The sequence below is a fragment of the Symsagittifera roscoffensis genome, chromosome 1, assembly GCF_963678635.1.
Source record: "Symsagittifera roscoffensis chromosome 1, txSymRosc1.1, whole genome shotgun sequence".
Classification (NCBI taxonomy): domain Eukaryota; kingdom Metazoa; phylum Xenacoelomorpha; order Acoela; family Convolutidae; genus Symsagittifera; species Symsagittifera roscoffensis.
The window spans coordinates 60,051,691-60,069,898 of record NC_087062.1 but is presented as its reverse complement, the minus strand read 5'-3'; the positions used below and the strand labels follow the sequence as shown (position 1 = coordinate 60,069,898).

At 36.8% G+C, this 18,208-nt stretch overlaps 1 protein-coding gene across 2 annotated transcripts in view; it reads right to left on the bottom strand.

Moving 5' to 3' along the window:
• Positions 1 to 4,140: 4,140 nt before the first annotated feature.
• Positions 4,141 to 18,208, bottom strand: part of LOC134846622 (zinc finger protein 91-like) — a 215,572-nt gene continuing 201,504 nt past the window's right edge. The window contains exons 7-11 of one of the 2 annotated variants that reach the window (XM_063864018.1): positions 9,637 to 9,909; positions 6,644 to 7,264; positions 6,262 to 6,497; positions 5,035 to 5,399; positions 4,141 to 4,437 (exon numbers count right to left, since the gene is read on the bottom strand). In XM_063864018.1, the coding sequence (XP_063720088.1) occupies positions 4,300 to 4,437; positions 5,035 to 5,399; positions 6,262 to 6,497; positions 6,644 to 7,264; positions 9,637 to 9,909 (1,633 nt within the window). In that variant the 3' untranslated portion in view covers positions 4,141 to 4,299. Of the gene's footprint in view, positions 4,438 to 5,034; positions 5,400 to 6,261; positions 6,498 to 6,643; positions 7,265 to 9,636; positions 9,914 to 18,208 lie in introns of both variants that reach the window. The other variant, XM_063864010.1, reaches the window with a different exon arrangement.

The following is an 18,208-nucleotide window of genomic DNA, read 5'->3' as shown; positions in this document are numbered from 1 at the left end:
AGGGTTTTAAAAAAAACTAGGTACCAACATTTAAAGTTTCGTTTAATTCGATAAAAATTCAAACTGGGCACACATGCCAGATAATTCAATATTAATTCAGCAACGGAACAAAACTAACGAAGAGGAAACAAAGCCAACAATCTTTGAGCAGACACAAGTTGAGCCGAAAAAAAAAACGATTTCATAAATTTTTTTTTCAAGTTTCAATGAACAACACTGGCACTTGCATCTGCAAAGAAAGTTGCTTACAGAACAAGAAAAAGCTGTGATGTTGCACCTTAGTCGGCAAAATTTAAGCAGGCAAACGAAAGTACAACAATTCAATTTTTACCGAAAAAATCGATTGCATACAATTGCAAAAAAAACAAGGTCCAGCCGAGACTCTACCCCAGAACTTAGAGAAGGAGACAATGGAAAAAAGTGAATATAACGGCCATGTACGGATGGAGTAAACAAGTTAGCCCTGCTTTTCTATTTGTTTTCTGCTTTATTAAAAATCTGACAACAGATGCAGATAACGTATTCACACAGAGGTGAAGCTGTGCTTCACTAACACAAACAAGTAAAATGCAAAAAGCGCTCTAAACCGGTAAAACAAAGTTAAATAAGGAAAAAACTTTAAACACCTTGAGAATATTTTTGTTGAGAATTGTAGATCACGTTCTTATTTCTTCTCCAAGACCGCTTGTAGTTTTACTAACACAAGTCATCAATAAGGAGCTATTTTTTCTATCAAACTGTCAAAGTTATGCAGCAACAACTCGACCAAAAAACATTTAAATGTTCCGGATTTGATTATCCAAGCTGTTAGTTAGAATTCTCACGTCCTCGAATTTGCGCCACGTCGCTTGAAAAAAAATTAGTGGCCCAGCTAATGCTGGATCTCCCAGTTCTAATGTTTTTACTCATATATTGTACTGATACGAAAATGCGTAATTTTCAAAAATTCAAAAAATGATTTTTAAGGTAAACCCTTGTTTCTCTGCTTAGGTAAGGAATGATTCAGTTTGAAGAGAAAATTATTTTAAGTCCTTATCTCAGATTCGGCAGCGTACTTTCCGAGAAAAAAGTGAAAAAGATTACTGAAAATCATCAAAAATTCAAAATTTGACTTTACTTGAATCCATCAATTTTTCTCTACTTAAGCATGGGAATAAACTCTGCTTTCCTCATCCAGATTTTTCAGATTGAACCCTTATTATCAGATTTAGCTAGTAGTTTGCGAGTGGCGGTAGTTTGAGAGAAACGGTTAGAATTTTAAAAGGAATTTTTTTGAAGTCCACATCAACTTTTCTGCAAAAAAATAGAGTGAACAGATTGCGCAGGGAGAATCTAAGCATCATGTTAGTTGCAGTCACTATCAATCTCAGAACTAGCAGATTAATTTGAAAAAAAAGATTAACTTTCCAAAAACCGGGCAAAATTTGGACAATTTTTAAGCAATAATTTTTTGGAACGCAGCGCATAGCCGCTTGCTTAGGTAAAGTTTGCATAGCAGATTTTTTCGGTTGAATCTTTAATCTCCGATTAGGCAGGGTACTTTGAGAAAAGCCAAACAATTTCAAGAATTAAACAAAATGTCAAAATATGGACTTGTTTGAGGCCATAATTTTGTTCTACCGAAGTTAGGGAATAACCGCTTGAGAAGGGGAGTTCCCCATAAACTGTTCATTTGATTTAAACCTTCATCTCTGATTACTGCAATACTTGAGAAAATGCAGAATTTCAAAACAAATAGGCCCAAAAACCCCCTACTGAAACCTTCGAAGGCCGTAGAACGTGAGGTAAAATGAAAAAAGACTAGCAAAAAACGCAGGCACATAGAAGAGCAGCCATTTTTTCTATTAGTACATTTTTTCCGAAGAAAGGTGCTGTAGTTTTTGAGAAAAATTGAATATTCTGTATTTTCCAAAGCGTCATAAAAAACAAAAAATACATATCCCATATTTTTATAATTAAACTTTTTTCAAACAACAGGACCTAACACTAACCAAAAAAGCAGCAACATAATTCATTTAATTGTTTACGCTTAAATTAGCTTAATAATGATTAACATGAAATATACCAAAAGTGTCACCAAAGTAAAATTACGAAGAAAAAAATTTCTTGTCTTGTTTTAATGATACGCTTGGCTTGTTTTAATGATAACTGTCTATGGAGCTCATGACATCTTCTTTTTAATATTGAAGAACACTTAAACAAAACTAGGCAGCCCACAATATGAAAAAAGCATGAGGAAGAATTTTTGTCAAAAAAGAGCTAAGCATCAAACAAAGACATGGTAAGCAGCAAGCTGGAAAGGTATCAGTGAACTTAAAAAAACTTTCAAAAAAGAATTTCTTTTTGCCGATATTTAACTTTGAATCATTAAAATCTTTAAACAATCAAATAGCCTTTAAGTTTTATATTTTTGTGAATTGCTTCAAAGTTAATGATCATTTTGAGTTTTTTTTTGTTGTTGAGTTTTCTGACCGTTTTCATTCCGATTGTTAGTGCTGTTCCAAGTGCCTCGTGCTGTTTTTGATTTCATTCTTTAAAGAAACCAAATTTAAAAAATTCCACTTCTTCATCGAGCTATTACCTCTTTAAGGAATTGTTACTAAGCTATAAAAATTTTCATTGATTAAGTATAAATAAACTTGGAACAGAGGTCGTTTGTCTTATCCAGGAAGCTATTAAAATCTAAGCACGCTCAAATTTGTTTTTCCCGGTTTGACTTTGAGTTTTTTCAAGTTCAATTGGTTTTGCTAAAATTAACGCAAAATGAGCTCTCGAATTGCGAGTTTTAATGACATGAAAACAATAATTATTTGTAATATACATATCACGTTCAGAGCAGAAAGCACTTGGAAAAGCACAAACAGTCAGAAAGAAAACTGTCGAAGAACTCAACAAAGAACATAGCCAATCGAAGATTGCAAAAAATAATGAATGCAAGTAAACATAAAAAACACGGACTCTCTTGAAAAATCTCAACTTTCGACTTTCAAAGAAAAAAAAATACATGCCCTTTTAAGCTCTTTGAATTTCGAAAATAATTTATGATTGGCCGTTTTTTGATAACATGAAATCAACTACAGAAAACTGGATCAACAGGTAAAGTTTTTATTCCGCTGAAAATTTAAAATTCAAATTCCACTTTCGAAACTAGAAATCGTTCGTTTTTTCGCGCCAATTCCACGTTCGTTTTTGAAGAGTGCTATTTACGTCGCTTTCAGCAGATGAAATTCAATTGAACTCAAAAAGTTCATTATACCTAAGTGCATCAATATTTTACACAGAGGCGAAGCTGCGCTTCGCTAACACAAGCGAGGAAAATGCAAAAAAAAGAGATCTCTAAACAGGCAAAACAAAGTGAAATAAGGAAAAAGTTAAAAAAAACACCTTGAAAAACTTTTTTTGCAAGGCTTGGGAGTAACACATTCTCACATCTGCTTCAAGATCGCTTGCAATTTTACCAACACTAGCCACCAATAAAGCAGCTGCAGTTTCTATCAAATTGCCAATGCGATGCAGGAACTCGACCACAACAACTAACTATTTCAATATTCCGGATTTGCATCTCCTACCGGTTGATTAGGATTTCCACTTCCTTGCAATCGCACCACGGACGCTTGGAGGAAAAACTAGTTGCCCAGCTTATGCTAGATTCACATGTTTTAATATTTTGATCATATTTTGTACTGATACGGAAATGCGTAATTTTCAAAAATGAATTTTAAGGTAAACCCTTGTTTCTCTGCTTAAGTAAGGAATTATTTAGTTTGAAATAATTACTCAAATTACGTTCATTACTCTTATAAACAACTCAAACCTTTCGTTAATTTTTAAGCAATTTCACAGAAATATAAAGCTTTAGAACCAGGTAATCTAAAATTTTTTACTTAATAAAATGAACATTATTAAACGCGAAGCGGATTGGAAAAATTAGTCTCGTGGTATAACACAAAGCTCTCTTGAGTAAACACTGGCTTTCGAAGTAGCATCATTGTCGGCATTAGTCTCAACAATAATTTCGCACCATTTTCGCACAATGGGACAACAAACAGCTAGTAGCTTCAAAACAATGACTCAGGGCACCTTCGAGGGCACCTTATTTATATTCCAGTGGCTGTGGGAGCTACAAAACAATGCAAAAACTCAGCAACAAAGATTTTCTTTTAACTAATTTACTTTTTAAACCAATTAAATGATTACAAAATTATTTCTAAGGTGACAAATAAACATATGGAAACATTTGGCAGATAAACTCAAATGTTTAATTTAAATTTGAGTTAGCTCAGTTGAACATTCCTCGGCTCAAAAGAAATGGGATACTCTGTGCTGCTTCATGAGTGATTTACTGGGAAATTTCTCTTCGCAATATTCGCACTTGTGAGCATGTTGTGCCATGTGAAACTTCATGTGGTTGTTCAAGGCATAGCGATCCACGAATCCCTGAAATATTTTCTATACAATGAAGTTCATTCAAACTTTGACAAAAAATTATCGGAACTGTCGAACGACACTCATATTAAGATTAGAGTAACAGTTACGGTATTGAAGCTACGTTGATCGATTAAGATACCGTAATGGCAATACGAAACCGCAGCTCCATAAAGTTGGCAAAACTTAAGCCATTGCTTCTTTCAACTTTCATCCCATCTTTCGGTGATGCTTAACGATAAGGCTTACGACTGAAAATAAACAAGAGAACTTAAAGAGGTTTTCAAGACAACCGTAAACATGTATATTAGCAAAAAAACACGTGAGGCGACAATTCGTAACAAGCGACAATTCGTAACAGTACATTAAGCGGTGAACACTGACTGATTCACGCGCAGTATTCCTCTCGTGCCGGATGTAAGCGCAGCGGAGCAAGCGTATTCTATTTGCCGATGCCTTGTTACGATTGTCGCTTGTTACGATTTGTCGCTTGTTACGAATTGTCGCCTGTTGCGAATTGTCGCCTGTTATGACTTGTCGCCCTTCCCAAAAAACAACATGACTGGTCAGTTTATACAAGTAGAAATTATTTTTAACAGTAGCTGTTACCTTTGGACAGTAGAGACATTTGTGCGGTCTGTAGTCGGAGTGCATTTTGATCACGTGCCTGTTTCTGTCTCCCGACAGGTGGAAGTTCTGGCCACAAATGTCGCACTTGAACGGCTTCTCGCCAGTGTGGTAGCGGATATGCTGCGACAAGTGCGACCTCATCTTGTATGCCTTACCACACTCCTGGCACAGATAGGGTCTTTCACTTGACACTGCGAAGTTATTCACGTCCTTCCTCGATGGTCCCATGCCCACGCCTACGCCTATCTGCCTCCCTGAACTGTTCATAGACAGTCCCTCCCCCATCCCACCCTGCCCCTTCAACACAGTCTGTCCCAACTGACCACTTGATATCACTTCCATTTCTGAAATTAAATCAATACTATCACTAAAAATAATACACACTATTTTTAATCAATTGAGAAACAAAAATTCACAAAAATGGCAATTTGCACAACGATAACTTATTAACCCTAGCCTGAATTCCTTAAATAAAAGTTTCCATTATTTTTTGAGAAGAACCAGTGGAGTTTCGAAACAACACATAGCCAACAGACCGCTTGAAAAGAGTCAATGAACGCAAAAAACTTAAAAAAAATCTCAATTTTCGAATTTACAAGAAAAAAATAGATGGCCTTTCAATAATTCCCTTGCAGGAGTAAGAGAGATACTAAAACGGAACTTTTCGCTCTGTATAAAAGCAAGGGTAAAATTCGGAAAGAAATGAAGCACTGCATTTCAAAGATGTTACAATACCAAGATGGTGTGCGTGCAATAAATCGATGTATCAGTAAACTACCATTTCAGTAAAACCAATTATGAAACAATTACTTATCATTTACGTAACCAGCTGCGCCATATTAAGTATTAACTCAGCTTAGATTAAACGCATCAAAGAACCAAATTGAAAAACCTTCCATAGATTGACTGCAATTCATTAGCTATGTTACCTAATTTACATGTTGCGCATCATTCCTGGCAATTTTAACTAATAAAAAACGTTACTTTGAAAACGCTGTTAATTTGAGAAGTTCATTTTCGGTTTACTGGACACCTTTTTCACAATTTTCGGTTTACTAACCAGGTTATTTCATTTTGGAATCACTGATCGGGTCTGCCCGTTTTCGGGTTGCTGATACAGCGTTTTACTGACCTAGCACCATCAAGTATATTACAAGTTTAGATATCAAGTATATTACAAGGAAATAAAAGTAATCGAATTCTTACGATAAAACTCCCCAGCATGCAGCCCGTTCTCGTCAATTATGGCATCAGAGAGAGGTTCCAGGCTATCCACTCCTGAAGTTCCCCCCTGGAGCACACTTTCAGACTGACCCTCATTCAGAATTCGAGCTGTGCTTTCCTCAAATGCTGCAAACATGTGAGGGTGCTTGATCTGAATATGAGACTGCAGACGTACGAACTTCTTGAAGGCCTCGCCACAGTCAGGGCACTGGTATCTTCTGAAATAAAGCAGCCGAGTTAAGCAACGGCTATATCAATTAAATGCTTCCTTCCCGTTATTTTTGCTTGAATATAAGCCTTCCTGTTCTCTCAGTTCAAAGAACATCAAAAAACCTGAGTTTGTACTAAGCTAAGAAATATTTACTTGGTTTTGCGAGACGCTGCCAGTGATGCTTGACCATCTGTTAGCATGTGCATTGAGTCATCTCTTTGAGAGTAGGTCTGCGGAAGGAAACTTCCAGTTGTAGCAGAGTGGTTAAACTGCTCAGTGTTTACGAGCGGCGAGGAACTAGCATGGAGTCCCTCATTGTATGAATCACTACTCAAAACTACCTCCTGGCCAACTTCCATGAAATCAGTATCTGTTGTAATCACTTCTCGCAAACCTGCCTCATCGCCTTGCAAGTAAAGCTGATTATTGTCATCAAACTGTAAACTAAACTGAGCTGCATCTACATTGGACCAGCTAACAACGCCACTACTTAATCCATTGCCCGCATGGCTACCATCGCATAAGCTTGATCCCACTGGTTCACTGGATGGCGGATACTGAGTGGGTATAGCTTCAGCGCGAGGCGCTGTGCTGCTAAGTACCGATGAGCCGTCAAAAATTAAACTGGAGGTAGTGCGCAGTTGCGATTGCTGAAAGCTGGCGACGCTGTTGTCGAGATAGACTACATTGGAGTAGGAAGAGGTAGTTGGTCTTTGATCATCAGTGTCTGCTCGTATATTTGACCCACCCAAATGTTTGTTTGTAATATGTTTCCTTAAACATCATTATGCTTTAGATTCAAGAAACAATTGTATTGCAATGATCCAAAACGTGTTGAATCTATATTTGTATCTATTAACACAGAGGCGCATCAGAGCTTCGCACCTTTTGCAATACAACACACTTTAAAATACAGAAGTCGAAAAAAATTTTTAAATGGTGAAAAAAATCCAAGTGAACCAAATTTTCGTATGTCTCGATAAACAACAACTAGGGGAAAGCTAAAGCTGGAGGTACGTGCTTGATATTGAATGAAATTGCTATACCGATGCGTCACAAAAAATGTTTCTCTACTTAAATAAATAAGAAGAGCATAAAATTTTGAGATAATCAGTTTTCCAAAGTAGATAACATTTCTCTTCTTCTTTATAAAATATTCGGAAGCCCAATCTTCAGGAACAATTATCGCAACGGTTTTTTTCACATGAACTTTTCATCTCAGATTGATTTGACGGTCAAAAGGTCAAGAAAACGATCAAAAGACTCTCCAAAAACCATAATGTTTTTCTGCAAAAAGCAGGCATTGGCCGCTTAAGCAGAGAAGGTTCTCAAAACCGGGTTCCTCGACTCAATACGTGAGAATTGGCACGGTAGTTTTCGCGTAAATTCGAAAAGTTTCTAAAAAAGTGTCAAGTATCAAAACTTTGACTTGTTTGAAGGCCATAACTTTTTTCTTACACAAACTGGGCATAACCGATTATAAACGTAAGCTTTCAACAAATTGTTGTTTCGACTAAACCTATGATATCAGGATTGGCACGATAGTTAGCAAGAAATGTATAAAAAACGGTCAACAAATCAAAATTTGACATTTCCCAAAATATAGCTTTTTGTGTCGAAAAATGTGGCGTAGCCTCTTATGCCAGCGGAATTCATTCAACCTGTAATTTCAATTGAACCCAAAATGTCAGATTTGGGAGAGTAGTTTTCGAGACAAAAATTTTAAAAAAGCGGTCAAAAAATCGAAACTTCCGAGAGCAATAAGTTTTTTGTAAAAAAAATTTGTGGGTGGCCGCTAATGCAGGGGAGCTTCCCACTGCCCGTTATCTCCATTGAAGCCTTAATAACATAATTGAGAGGCTAGTTTCCGAGAAAAAACCAAAAAGATTCAAAAAAGGTCACAAATTTGACTATTCCGAGGGCCATACCTTTAGGTGTAAAAAAGGTGGGCATAGCCGCATATGCAGTGAAACCAAAAACTCAGATTTGAGCGTTTTTTTAGCGGGGTTGTAGACAGTGGAATTTTTTCAGCAGAACAAAAAACGAAGAAGGAAATACGAAGTCACGGTAAGTAAAACTACATATTGTAAGAGTGAATCAATTTAATGGAAACAGAATATTAACCGTTTTAAAAAAAAGGTCCTGGTCAGATTAGAACCCAAGACCTTTGCATTCCCACGCATATTCGTTACCTACAGGCTGTGTGCCGGAGACGCAATGAAGTTTGAATTCATTATGAACCAAGATACAAGTGATTCTGTTCAAGTTTTTAACCCGAACAAAAAGTCTATATTCCAGTTAAATAACGCTTGCTAAGCGTAAACATAGCCAACAGACAGTTAGAAAATAGTCATGAACACAAAAGAAAACAAAAAAAGTTTCGAATGTCAAAGAAAAAAATAGATGCCTTTAAAGCCTTTTAAACTTCTAGAATAATTTTTGATGGGAAATTTGTGAAAAAGATTAAACGAATTTGAGAAAACTGGAACAATTAGTAAAATTTTATTTCGCTGAGAAATCTGAAAACTTAATTCCACTTTCGAAACTAGAAGTTGATCACGCTTCTCGTGACCTTGACACTTTTGCTGTCCGATAGTGGAGTATGCCTTCCTTTCAACAAAGGAAAGAAACTGAAATTGAAAAAAATCAAAAAACCACGTAAAAATAAATTTGAGCCTAAACAAATTTAAGACTTCCTGAAAAAAATTATCGCTACCTATAAAAGAGTATTCACCGCGTTCATAACTCTTAAAAGTATTTTTTTGCATATTGAAAATTTTACAAAATAATGCATCTACCTGCATGCGCGGATCTAGGAATTTCTCGAGGGGGGCTGATTTTCGAAAAGAAATTGAAATTTTTTCTCGGCCTTTTTTTTTAGGTCGACCAAATTGATTTTCTGAGCTCTCCCAAACCACTATAAAGACCCTAGATTGACAAAAGTTTCAACGCCGCTGGCAACTTTTTGAGAAAACAGGCCAAAAAAGGGGTTTTTGGGCACTTTTTGAAAATTTTGACCGAAAAATTGCGTTTTTTCGGCGCGCGCTCCCCTCAAAATTAGTACATCTCAAAATAGTACAAAGGGGACCCTTTGGGTCGACAGGGGTCGAATCCCTGAATGCCCCCCTAAATCCGCCACTGTCTACCTGAGAATTGCTAAATCTTGGAAGCGTTTAAGGCACGCAGCACAACTATAATGAGTTGGCGAACTCTTCACAATGAGACTATTGAGTAGAAAATGGCTGTCTGAATCTGAGATGACTGATGTCCTCTCGTCCTCTTCTCCATTCGGATTGGACAACGAGGCAACACACTCCGTCATTGACTCATTGAGACACGAGGCCGAATTCAATTCCAGTCCTTCCGAGACTGTGAATCCCTGAGCTACCACGGCAGCATTCGAATTGGGTTGCAATTTGCTTTTAAAACACAGAAAATGGAAGTGAAGTAATGTAGCCAAATTGTAGTCATTACGAGATTGGGATAAGATATCCATACATTCCATATGAATTTTTAAAGTGGTATAATTTATTTGTTTTTGATTGACAGCGTTTTAAAAACATTCAGAAACATAATCAACAGATAATTGGAAAAATACTCAATGAACTCAAGAAAACAAAAAAACTGACTTGTTTGAAGAACAATCAACCTTCGAAGTTCCAAAAAAAAACAGATGACCCGAAAGCTCTTTGAATTTCTAGAACAATTTATGATTGACACTTTTTGAATATAGCCAATCGAAGAGTGGAAAAGAGTAATAAACGCAAGTAAAAATAACACTGAGTTTGAAAAAATCTTTCGAATTTCAAAGAAAAAAAAGGATGCCCTTTAAGCTCCTTAAATTTTGAGAACAATTTATGGTTGGCGCTTTTTTGATAACATGAACCCAAGTAAAGAACACTGGTTCATTGGTTAAAGTTTTTATTCCTCTCCAAATCTATAAATTAAATTCCACTTTCGAAACTAGAAATCGTTCAAGAATTTTCGCGCCATTTGCACGTTCGTATTTGGAGAGGGCTATTTACGTCACTATCAGCAGATGAATTTCAATTGAAATCAAAAAGTTCATTATACCTAAGTGCATCGATATTTTACAAAGAGGCGAAGCTGCGCTTCGCAAACACAAGCGAGGAAAATGCAAAAAAAAGGTCTCTAAACAGGCAAAACAAAGTGAAATAAGGAAAAGGTTAAAAAGACACCTTGAGAAACTTTTTTGCAAGGCTTGGGAGTAACACATTCTCACATCTGCTTCATGACCGCTTGCAATTTTACTAACACCAGCCATCAATAAAGCAGCTGCAGTTTCTATCAAATTGCCAATGCGATGTAGGAAAAACTCGGCCACAACAACTAACTATTTCAATGTTCCGGATTTGCATCTCCTTCCGGTTGATTTGGATTTCCACTTCCTCGCAATCGCGCCACGGACGCTTGAAGGAAAAACTAGTTGCCCAGCTTATGCTAGATTTACATGTTTTAATATTTTGATCAAATTTTGTACTGATACCAAAATGCGTAATTTTGCAAGATTCAAAAATGGACTTAACGCAAAACCCTAGAAATTTTTCTGGTTAAGTAGTGGATTAGCTGCATATTTAAATAAGAAACTACTAATCGATCTTTCAACTGAAGTCTTTATCTCAGATTTGGCTGGGTAGTTTTCGAAAAAAAAAACTGAAAAAGATTCCAAAAAACGATCAAAACTCGAAAAAGTTGGCTTTTCCAAAATTCACAAAATTTTCTCTATTAAAGCATGGGAATAGTCTCGTATGCCGGAAAGGTTTCCATACCCTGATTTATAGATTGAATCCTTAATATCGGCTTTAGCTAGTAGCTTTCGAGAACAGTGATGAAATTTCTTTAAGAAAACGGTTAAATTTTCAAAAAATGGATTTTTCCGATGTCCATATCGGCTTTTCTACAAAACAAATAAGGAGAAACAGATTACGAAGCACGATGTTAGTTTGAATTAATTATCAACCTCAGAATCAGCAGGTTATTTTCTGAAGAAAAAGAAAGAAGTTTCCAAAAATTGTACATTTTCTAAGGCCATATTTTTTGAAAACGCAGGGCATAGCCGCTGATGTAGGGAAGATTCGCATACCAAGTTTTTCTTCTGGCTGAACTCTTATTCTCCGATTTGGCAGAGTAGTTTTCGAGAAAATGATTGAGGCCATAACTTTTTTCTTCCGAATTTAGGGAATAGCCGCTTGAGAAGGAGAGATCCCAATGATTATTTCTTTTGTTTAAACGTTCATCTCAGATATATGCTTTTATTATTTGAGAAAATGAACAAATTCAAAATCAAATCAGTCAAAAATCCCCCTACTGAAACTTTCGAAAGGCGTAGAACGTGGTTTAAGCTGAAAAGAGACTAGCAAAACATGCAGGCACATTGAATCGCAACCAGTTTTTCCAATAACACCATTGTTTTGATTATTTGTTCAGTAGTTTTTGAAAATAGCATCGCAAAAAAAAACAAAAGTTATTAAATCCCATACATTTTCATAACACCTGTTATTTTCAAACAGGACCTAACACTAGTCAACATACATTTTCATAACACCTGTTGTTTTCAAACAGGACCTAACACTAGTCAAAAATAAACCAGCACTATATGCTATTAAATTACCAATGCTTAAATACGCTTAAATATGATGAAATTGAAATATACCAAAAGTGCCACAAATGAGCACTTTTATTTTCGACTTAGGTGGGTTACGTAGGTTCGTAATAATACAATTCGCTTCGCTTGTGTAAAGATTTTTTCCTGAAAAAAAAACAAAAAAAAATCAGCAAGACCTTTAAAAGTCTTCACAACGTTCATTACTCTTAATAAAATTAAACCAATTTGAGAAAAAAAAGTCCAATAAGTTAAGTTTTTGTTTTGCTGCAAAATCCAAAAAAAATCTACTTCCGATATTAAAAATCGATCGCGTTTTTCGTGATCTTAGACTTTTGCAATTCAGCAGCGGTGTTTTGAACTTAAACGGAAATCAAATGAAACCGCTGAATATCAAATTTGTGCGTGAAAAACATGCACAGAGGCAAAGAAGAGCTTCGCATCATTTGCAATAGGACACAGATATAGCATGACAAACTAGCTGACAAAAATTGTGACGAAAGCCGCTGAGTTGAAAAAATTTTTAGGTCGTGCGATATAAAAAAAAACTTTGAAGCTTACAAAATTATCTAATTACCCCTAAAAACACGCATAGTAAACTTGTTTCGCTTATCTAACGATACAAAATGATGCACCTAAGCAGATTAGGTGCAAACCGAAAAAACTTATAGGAAGAGTTAACAAAAAACAAGAAAAGAAGAAAAAACAATTGTACAGAACCGGAGATGTTAAACTAGGGGCCCAGCTGAAAGCTGGAGAGACCTGTTTGATTATTTTAATATTGATAATTTTAAAATTGTTTTAAAATTTCAGGTTTCTCAAGTCGATAGCGCCCTTCCTACGCAAAAAAGTGAAAGAGAAGCTTAAGCGAGAAAACGTAAGCATAGCGGATTCCATTGTCTAAAAAATACACACAATAAGTATATTGAATCTTTGTTCCAATGCCAAAAAACTTTTCAAAAAACTTTTCCTAAATTTACAGCTCTTCCCCGAGACAAATTAGGGACCAGCCGCTTGGGCAGGGGAGTTTCCTACAACCTGGTCTATCGATTAAACCCTTAATCCCAAATCTGGATGGGTAGTTTTTGAAGAAATCGAAAAAGTTTGAAAAAATGGCCTAAAAACCGAAAAATTGACTATTCCTAAGTGTATAGCTCTTCCCCTAGACAAATTAGGGACGAGCCGTTTGTGTAGGGGGGGTTCCTACAACCTGGTCTATCGATTAAACCCTTAATCCCAAATCTGGACGGGTAGTTTTTGAGGAAATCGGAATGATTTGAAAAAGGCCAAAAAAGTCAAAAAAGTGACTTTTCCTAAGTCTATAGCTCTTCCCCTAGGCAAGTTAAGGACCAGCCGCTTGTGCGGGGGAGTTTCCTACAACCTGGTCTATCGATTAAACCCTTAATTCCAAATCTGGATGGGTAGTTTTTGAGGAAATCGATAATTTCCGAAAAAATAGGCAAAAAAATCAAAAAAGTGACTTTTCCTAAGTCTGTAGCTCTTCCCCTAGGCAAGTTAAGGACCAGCCGCTTGTGCGGGGGAGTTTCCTACAACCTGGTCTATCGATTAAACCCTTAATTCCAAATCTGGATGGGTAGTTTTTGAGGAAATCGATAATTTCCGAAAAAATAGGCAAAAAAATCAAAAAAAGTGACTTTTCCTAAGTCTATAGCTCTTCTCTTAGCAAATTAGGGACCAGCCGCTTGTGCATGGGAGTTTCCTACAACCTGGTCTATCGATTAAACCCTTAATTCCAAATCTGGATGGGTAGTTTTTGAGGAAATCGATAATTTCCGAAAAAACAGGCAAAAAAATCAAAAAAGTGACTTTTCCTAAGTCTATAGCTCTTCCCCTAAGCAAATTAGGGACCAGCCGCTTGTGCATGGGGGGTTCCTACAACCTGGTCTATCGGTTAAACCCTTAATCCCAAATCTGGACGGGTAGTTTTTGAGGAAATCGGAAAGATTTGAAAAAGGCCAAAAAAGTCAAAAAAGTGACTTTTCCTAAGTCTATAGCTCTTCCCCTAGGCAAGTTAAGGACCAGCCGCTTGTGCGGGGGAGTTTCCTACAACCTGGTCTATCGATTAAACCCTTAATTCCAAATCTGGATGGGTAGTTTTTGAGGAAATCGATAATTTCCGAAAAAATAGGCAAAAAAATCAAAAAAGTGACTTTTCCTAAGTCTGTAGCTCTTCCCCTAGGCAAGTTAAGGACCAGCCGCTTGAGCGGGGGAGTTTCCTACAACCTGGTCTATCGATTAAACCCTTAATTCCAAATCTGGATGGGTAGTTTTTGAAGAAATCGAAAAAGTTTGAAAAAATGGCCTAAAAACCGAAAAATTGACTATTCCTAAGTGTATAGCTCTTCCCCTAGACAAATTAGGGACGAGCCTTTTGTGTAGGGGGGGGGGGTTCCTACAACCTGGTCTATCGATTAAACCCTTAATCCCAAATCTGGACGGGTAGTTTTTGAGGAAATCGGAAAGATTTGAAAAAGGCCAAAAAAGTGACTTTTCCTAAGTCTATAGCTCTTCCCCTAGGCAAGTTAAGGACCAGCCTCTTGTGCGGGGGAGTTTCCTACAACCTGGTCTATCGATTAAACCCTTAATTCCAAATCTGGATGGGTAGTTTTTGAGGAAATCGATAATTTCCGAAAAAATAGGCAAAAAAATCGAAAAAGTGACTTTTCCTAAGTCTGTAGCTCTTCCCCTAGGCAAGTTAAGGACCAGCCGCTTGTGCGGGAGAGTTTCCTACAACCTGGTCTATCGATTAAACCCTTAATTCCAAATCTGGATGGGTAGTTTTTGAGGAAATCGATAATTTCCGAAAAAATAGGCAAAAAAATCAAAAAAGTGACTTTTCCTAAGTCTATAGCTCTTCCCCTAAGCAAATTAGGGACCAGCCGCTTGTGCATGGGAGTTTCCTACAACCTGGTCTATCGATTAAACCCTTAATTCCAAGTCTGGATGGGTAGTTTTTGAGGAAATCGATAATTTCCGAAAAAACAGGCAAAAAAATCAAAAAAGTGACTTTTCCTAAGTCTATAGCTCTTCCCCTAAGCAAATTAGGGACCAGCCGCTTGTGCATGGGGGGTTCCTACAACCTGGTCTATCGGTTAAACCCTTAATCCCAAATCTGGACGGGTAGTTTTTGAGGAAATCGGAAAGATTTGAAAAAGGCCAAAAAAAGTCAAAAAAGTGACTTTTCCTAAGTCTATAGCTCTTCCCCTAGGCAAGTTAAGGACCAGCCGCTTGTGCGGGGGAGTTTCCTACAACCTGGTCTATCGATTAAACCCTTAATTCCAAATCTGGATGGGTAGTTTTTGAGGAAATCGATAATTTCCGAAAAAATAGGCAAAAAAATCAAAAAAGTGACTTTTCCTAAGTCTGTAGCTCTTCCCCTAGGCAAGTTAAGGACCAGCCGCTTGTGCGGGGGAGTTTCCTACAACCTGGTCTATCGATTAAACCCTTAATTCCAAATCTGGATGGGTAGTTTTTGAGGAAATCGATAATTTCCGAAAAAATAGGCAAAAAAATCAAAAAAGTGACTTTTCATAAGTCTGTAGCTCTTCCCCTAGGCAAGTTAAGGACCAGCCGCTTGTGCGGGGGAGTTTCCTACAACCTGGTCTATCGATTAAACCCTTAATTCCAAATCTGGATGGGTAGTTTTTGAGGAAATCGATAATTTCCGAAAAAATAGGCAAAAAAATCAAAAAAGTGACTTTTCCTAAGTCTGTAGCTCTTCCCCTAGGCAAGTTAAGGACCAGCCGCTTGTGCGGGGGAGTTTCCTACAACCTGGTCTATCGATTAAACCCTTAATTCCAAATCTGGATGGGTAGTTTTTGAGGAAATCGATAATTTCCGAAAAAATAGGCAAAAAAATCAAAAAAGTGACTTTTCCTAAGTCTGTAGCTCTTCCCCTAGGCAAGTTAAGGACCAGCCGCTTGTGCGGGGGAGTTTCCTACAACCTGGTCTATCGATTAAACCCTTAATTCCAAATCTGGATGGGTAGTTTTTGAGGAAATCGATAATTTCCGAAAAAATAGGCAAAAAAATCAAAAAAGTGACTTTTCCTAAGTCTATAGCTCTTCCCCTAAGCAAATTAGGGACCAGCCGCTTGTGCATGGGAGTTTCCTACAACCTGGTCTATCGATTAAACCCTTAATTCCAAATCTGGATGGGTAGTTTTTGAGGAAATCGATAATTTCCGAAAAAACAGGCAAAAAAATCAAAAAAGTGACTTTTCCTAAGTCTATAGCTCTTCCCCTAGGCAAGTTAAGGACCAGCCGCTTGTGCGGGGGAGTTTCCTACAACCTGGTCTATCGATTAAACCCTTAATTCCAAATCTGGATGGGTAGTTTTTGAGGAAATCGATAATTTCCGAAAAAATAGGCAAAAAAATCAAAAAAGAGACTTTTCCTAAGTCTATAGCTCTTACCCTAAGCAAATTAGGGACCAGCCGCTTGTGCATGGGGGGTTCCTACAACCTGGTCTATCGATTAAACCCTTAATCCCAAACTGGACGGGTAGTTTTTGAGGAAATCGGAAAGATTTGAAAAAAGGCCAAAAAAGTGACTTTTCCTAAGTCTATAGCTCTTCCCCTAGGCATGTTAAGGACCAGCCGCTTGTGCGGGGGAGTTTCCTACAACCTGGTCTATCGATTAAACCCTTAATTCCAAATCTGGATGGGTAGTTTTTGAGGAAATCGATAATTTCCGAAAAAATGGGCAAAAAAATCAAAAAAGTGACTTTTCCTAAGTCTATAGCTCTTCCCCTAAGCAAATTAGGGACCAGCCGCTTGTGCATGGGAGTTTCCTACAACCTGGTCTATCGATTAAACCCTTAATCCCAAATCTGGACGGGTAGTTTAAGAGGAAATCGAAAATTTCCGAAAAAATAGGCAAAAAGTGAAAAAAGTACCGAGTTGTGAAGCTTTTCTAAGACCGTAGGGGGTGGGGTAGGGTAAAAATTGCCCTAAATTTCATGCAGACAGGTAGGTGAAACGCTACTGAATCCATTGGTACCACTTTTATGAGAATCTGACGGGTAGTTTTTTGGGAAAGCGAATTTTTCGAAAAAGCGTCTCAAAAAAAAAAAAATACCAGATCTCATCTGGAAAAAAAAAACGTTTTCATAATACCTGTTTAATAAATCAAACAGGAATTTTAAACCAAAACAAAAGATAACCTTTGACACAGAGGCGAAGCAGACCTTCGCATCACTTGCGGTAGAACACAAACATAAAAAACAAAAGCAGAAAAAACGAAAAATATTCAGTAAAAAACAAAGCCAACTAACAGTTGGAAAACGTAATGAACGCAAGGAAACTGAAAAAAAACGGACGTGTTTTTTCAAGAGCCTTCACATTTTGAATTTCGAAGCAAAAAAAATGGCCTTAAAGCTCTTTGAATTTGTAAAACAGTTTACGATGGACACTTTTTTGCTAAAACTAACCCAATTTGAGAAAACAAGATCAATACATAAAACTTTTATTTCGCTGGGAAATCTGATAATTAATTGTCATTTTCGAAATGAGAAGTCGATCGATCACGTTTTTCGTGACCTGGAATTTGCTTTCCTTCTAACAATGAAATTTCACTGAACTTTAAAAGAAATCACAAGTCAAACCGCGAAAAACCAAAATTGAGCGTGAACAAATTTTAAGACCTTTCCCTAAAAAAAACAAAAAAAAAAATCAGCAAGAACTTCATAAGAGTACTCAAAACTATCATTACTCTTAACTAGGTCTACCCAAAATTTAAATTTTTGTAAGCCTCGATAGAACTTCATTTCAGGCAAACACACCAGGCATTTGAAGATTAAATTAGCAAGAGAACTAAACAATCTTTGATCGGACACAAATGGAGCCGTAAAAAAAAACAATCATTTAAAAATTTTTAAAAAAAATCAACTAAAAATTAAGAACAATCATAATGAAAAATAATTCAAAAAACTAATTTAATAATATGAATTTAATTCTTAAAATTTAAAAAGTCGCGCTGAAACTACATTAAACCAGACTTGCACTTGCAATTTTTTTTCCTGTAATTTTTTCCTGTAAGTCGCCCTGAAACTGCATTGAAGAACACTCGTACTTG